Source organism: Serinus canaria, chromosome 4A (assembly GCF_022539315.1).
Source record: "Serinus canaria isolate serCan28SL12 chromosome 4A, serCan2020, whole genome shotgun sequence".
In the NCBI taxonomy this organism is placed as follows: Eukaryota; Metazoa; Chordata; class Aves; order Passeriformes; family Fringillidae; genus Serinus; species Serinus canaria.
This window is the reverse complement of record NC_066318.1, coordinates 7,603,843-7,609,265: the sequence shown is the minus strand read 5'-3', so window position 1 is coordinate 7,609,265 and position 5,423 is coordinate 7,603,843. Positions and strand designations below refer to the sequence as shown.

General features: G+C 45.1%; 1 protein-coding gene across 1 annotated transcript; it reads right to left on the bottom strand.

The window, feature by feature from the left end:
* Positions 1 to 1,873: 1,873 nt before the first annotated feature.
* AGTR2 (angiotensin II receptor type 2) lies at positions 1,874 to 5,384 on the bottom strand. Its single transcript, XM_009090385.4, has 2 exons — positions 5,122 to 5,384; positions 1,874 to 3,513 (listed from the first exon to the last, which is right to left on the bottom strand). Exon 2 carries the CDS (start codon positions 3,438 to 3,440, stop codon positions 2,322 to 2,324), a length of 1,119 nt encoding a protein of 372 aa, XP_009088633.1. The 5' UTR covers positions 3,441 to 3,513; positions 5,122 to 5,384; the 3' UTR covers positions 1,874 to 2,321.
* Between the last annotated feature and the right edge of the window lie 39 nt (positions 5,385 to 5,423).

Below are 5,423 nucleotides of genomic sequence, written 5' to 3'. Positions count from 1 at the left end.
TCAAATTCATGACCTATTAGAGGTACAAGGCAGATCTAGCAAACAAAAATGTCACACTGGGGTCAGTAAGTTTGTCACTCTTGCAGAATATGACCTTCAGAGTAGACTTCTTTTGAAACTGCATTTTGAAAGAAAGAATTTTCCTCCCCTCTCAGCTCACCTCACATTTGATACTCGTTTTTTGCTCCCCTGTTTGTAGGAAAGTGACACTGGGTGCAGCTGTCTCAGCCTCTGCAAGTGGTTATCAGTCCCTGCCCTCCAGCAGCCAGCCAGGAGTTTGTCCCACCACAGTGGGAGATGCTGCATTGCTGTTCTCTCCTCAGGAAAGCTTTATTCTCATTTTCTCCAGCCTCTCACAGCTGTAAAAGCAACTGGGTTTCAGATTCCTGTAGTATTTCCCTATCAGCATAAGTCTGCACACCAGGGAAAAGGCAGAATCCTTGTTAAACACTGTTGGTTTTTAGCAGGTCCCACCTGACATGCAGAGAACAAGCAGCCTGTCCCTGTCCTCCTCTCAGGACAGGCACAGCTGTGGCACAGGAGCTCAGGTGCTGCAGGTTGGCTTTTGATTTGAGACTCCAAAGACATCAATTAATGTCCCACTTGAGTTCTTTACCGACCTGTATTGCAGCAAAGGTAAAAAGCTTCCACAACCTCTCATTATCCCTCTGAGCTTGCCGCCTTGAGCACCTGGTGATTTTCTAAGTGTGCTGGTTTGTTTTGCTGTAGCACAAATGCTTTGCTGTCCTCATTGCTAAGCAATTAACAGTTTGTCCTTCCAGAAATATCCAACGCCCCAGACACTATTAGCTCCTAGGAACATTTTCAACAAAAACATTCCAGGGGAGCTGCAGGAGTAGCTCTGCCACTTTCAGGGATAAGCATCTCTCCAGCCACATACCCCACTAGAGAACACCAGAGGAGGACAGGGACAGGGGGTTACTTATGGTCAGGCCCTGTTCTGCCAAGTTCTGCACAAACTTTTCATCTCACATCACTCTGAGACTCACACATTTCTTGTAAAATACAGTGAAGAAACTTACCCCTTCCTACGAAACTTACCCCTTCCTACCAGAGGAGTGAACCTGCACCAGGTTCCCATGGTTTCCAGCCAGCTGGGACTGTGAATTCAAAAACTGTGAATTCAAGCTTCAAGAGTAACTCTGATATCAGAGACAATTCCCTGAAACTAGTGATCTTTGGTCACTCAGCCTGGGGAAACCTGCAGGCAATGGTAAAAGGTGCTAACAGACCCCTCTTTTAAACTGAGCCTACCAAAGGGTCCAAGAGGACCAGGACCTCTCCAGCAAAATAAAATTTCAAATAAGCATCAAAAGCAACATCAAAATAGATTCAGTATTTTCCAAATACTTTTTTTCTCATTCATTCTTTTAGTTAAAATGAGTAAACTCACACCATGGTTTTGCTTCTGGGTGACAAGAGAGAGTCACTCAGGATTTCTGTATGCAGTACTCCAAATTCACATTAGTAATTGACATTTAAAATTCAAAAGGCCCACACAATCAGCAAGAACTTGCCACGAAGGCTGATGGACAGTGTGTGGGGCTCTGCATGCTCACACAGCAGTGGGACACTGCATGTTCACTTCCTGCAGCATTTTTGTCACAAGTGACCACATGAATCAAAGAAAGGACCATCTGGCCTATGGACATGTCACCTGCTATGAGAAAGGTATAAAAATGTGCACTTTGTGGTTTTACTTTCCCACAAGAATACCCTCCCACCTTCAGCAGTCTGCAGAGCCACATCTCCACAGATTGTCAGGATCCCAGGCTGAAGCAAGCTGCAAGTATATTTGAAGCATTTTACATACATCTCTAGCCATTTATTTAAAAAAAATTAAAATATACAAAATAAATGTCAAAATATTTTCTTACAGGTAGGTACAGAAATATCTGCACTGCTTTATTTACACATTCTCTAGTGAGAATCTCTTTCAGAAAATCAGTTTAGGGTATAATACTCAGCACCTATGCAATTGTAGCTATGGTGTAATGGTCCTTCAGTATATTTAGACTTCTGGTGTTACACATAACATTTGCCTGATCCCAGCCATACAAAAAGCTGATATTTATAGTGCCATCAATATAGTTATTTGTCAGAACCTTCCCTCTGTGTGAAACTTGAGTTCTTGTTGTGAAAAGGAAGGAGGAATAAATCCCCAGGTGTGACAAAACCAGATTCTCCTTCAAACAGCTGGTGAATGAATGGGCACAAAACCAAGGGAAGAGGAGAAAGGAATGTCACAGCTGCAGGGACATCCAGCTGCACTGACACCACCCCACACTGTGCCCCAGAGCCTAGAGGAAGGACTCGGGTTCCCCTTCTTTGCCGGCGGGGGTTTCGGGCTCTCTGAAGCAGCTGCCCCTCCTGGCAGAGGAGCTCTCGCGGTGGCTGCTGAGCTGGTGAACCCTCCTCTTGAACAGGCGGTGCAGCTTCTCCTGGAACTGGTTGCCAATGAAGCAGTACAGCAGGGGGTTGACACAGCTGTTGGCAAAGGCCATGCAGATGCCGAAGGGCAGCGCCGCGTCGATGAGCCCCACCACCTGACAGCTGGCAATGACCTCCATGTGGGCCAGGGCGTTCAGAAACGTCAGAAGGTGGAAGGGCAGCCAGGAGATCAGGAAGGCCATGACAACAGCAGCCACCAGCTTCAGGACCTTGTCCCTCTTCTGCCTGCTCTTCCCAAACTGCTGGGCTTTAAGCAAGTGCCTCCTGATCCAGATGTAGCAGGTGGTGATCACCGCCAAGGGGATGAAGAAGCCCAGGGTGTTTTTCAGGAAGGCTGTTGCCACAGACCATTGTGCATAGTTCTCATAAGGAAAGGCCATAATGCAAGCATTGACCTCCAAGCTCTCCACATAGAAAGTGTCTCGGAAATAAAAGGTCGGGAGGGAGGACAAGCAGGCGAGGCCCCAGACCACCAGTGCTACAAAATAAGCTTGTTGTGGAGATCTCCTCTGGGAGTGAATGGGGTGGACGATGGCGTGGTACCGGTCCACGCTCATGCATGTAATGAAAAAAATACTTGCAAACATATTGAGACACAGGACAGAGCTGGAGATCTTGCACATGAGAGACCCGAAGAGCCAGTTGTATCCCTGAGCATAGTAGGTGGCCCAGAAGGGGAGGGTGGCCAGGCACAGCAGGTCTGCCATGGCCAGGTTGAAAATGTAGACATTAGCAACTGTCTTGGGGCCAGTGTGACGACAGAGCACCACAACCACCACGCTGTTGCCAACCAAGCCAAGAACAAAAACGGCAGAGAAGAGGGCTGGAATCAGTGAAAACTGATAATCTGAAGAGGTGAGGGGGCAGGGAGGGGATGAGTAGGACACAGCTGATGAGTTTGTCAGTGCTGTAGACAGGACTTGGAGACTTTCCCCGGTGGTGACAACCAGGGAATAATTGCTCTGCATGTTGGTGCTGGTGGAAAGGGAGTTTCTTCAGGAAATTCATGGGCTGGCAGCACTTTCCTATCCCATTGCTCACCTGCAGATCAGAAACCGTGTGTTAGATGTGCACTCTGCAGCTGTCTGAGCTCTGAACTCACACAGACAGGATAAAATAAAAACCATTTGAAGCTATGTCAGTAAGCTGAGTGCTGAAATACCAGGCAGCCCTGCTGAACTCCTTACCTCCATCCCACTGACAGAACACATTAGCCCTAGGGACGTCACAGCACTTTTTAATTAGCCTGGCAGAGAAGAGAGCAGCTGGGGTTTATCTGTGATTACAGATGGTGCTTTCTGTGGCCAGCAGAGCAGAAGGATTATGGACTCAGGAGCTGGAGACACTTTGGGAGCTTCTGTGACCCAAAGGCCACGCTGAAGCTCCTCATGATCCTTTTCTCAGTTTTCTCATGCTATTTCCAGCACTCTGAGCAGTTAAAATAATATAAAAAGGCAGATGTGAAAGCAGCCATTAAAAAGGACTATTAGGAAAGCAAGCTGTCATGTTTTTTTTCCCCCCAATTCACAGGGCTGGACACAAAGACACTGAAGGGTCTTTGCAAAATGTCATTCACTGTCAGTGTCCTTCTGACACATATCTGCATCTCCTTCCCTCATGACAGCTTTAATCAGAATAGTAAAAGAGACAATTTCAATGTAGACACAAGCAATAAACTCAGTCCTTGCAGGCACTGGATTTATCGGTGCCACGTGCCATTCATTTAGAAATATCAGGACTGGATTTCAGTAGGGGAAAATGTAGCTATAAACCAGCTAAAATAAGAGAGTTAATTGACAGGTCTGTCTCTGTTGCATTTCAACAGTTTGTGTCTGCACTCTGAGCAGGACATTTTGCAAACTTTAAGACTTTCTAAGTCAAGGAAGAAGATATCATACCTAGGTATTCTATTTTATATACTAGAAAGAGGAAATTAATTTTTAATTAAGTTTTTGTGAAACCAGTGAATGCATTTAAGAATCCTCAAGGAACTCTAAAAATAACAGAACTTTTCACCAAGTCAACAGATTTGGGTAATGATCTCTCATTTAACAGAAGGCAACTAATAATTTCAAACATATTTTTCTGTATCGACAGTTTAATGTAAAGTAGCTTATCATCTGCTCAATGCAAAATACTCAATATACTACTTTGGACATGCTGACAAAAATTTAATTTTAAATATATTATCTCAACAATGAAAATTCAGCAGGGGAATTTCTGCAGAGGGCTGGTATTTAAAGTCCCAAATAGTTGATCATAAGCCCATGTTCTGTATCCAGTTGGGTCCTAAACCCAATGAAAGCTTTTTTGTTTTACACGAATACTCAGAGAGGGTCTGGAGTCCCATTTCACCCTTCTGTCCTGAGCCCTTTACTTTAACATATAGAATCTGAAATCTCAGAATTAATCACAAAGCTTTCCATACCCCCCTGACTCCTAGCAGAGGGACCACACCATAATTATTTGTTCTGCACTACAGAGAACAAGGTTTCATTGACAAACCCAGTCCCCCCCTCTGGCCATGAACAAGTGGTGCCTGAGGATCTGCTCTGAGCTGCTCCTTCCTCCTCTCCCTGCAGGCACGAGACATTCCAGCACAAATGGAATCAATGGAAATTATGTTCTAGCAGCAGATAGAAAACCTACCTCTCAAGCCTCCAGAATTCCGTGCTCCTTTTTTCCCTTTTCCTTCTGGTGAGTATTGCCACCAGCAATCTGCTCTCTCATATCTTCCCTTTTCCACTGGGAGACTTTAACCTACATAAATCCAGAACTGAAATATGAATGCCTGCCAGCTTCTTTTCCTTTTGGAAGCAAAACAGTTTGAGAACCCCCCTTTCCAAGGCCACGTGAGCACATGCAGTAAATCAGGAGAGAGCAACAAGACAGCCAGAAAAAAAGGAAAAAAAATAAAAAGGAAATGAAGCAAGCAAGAAAAAGGAAATTCA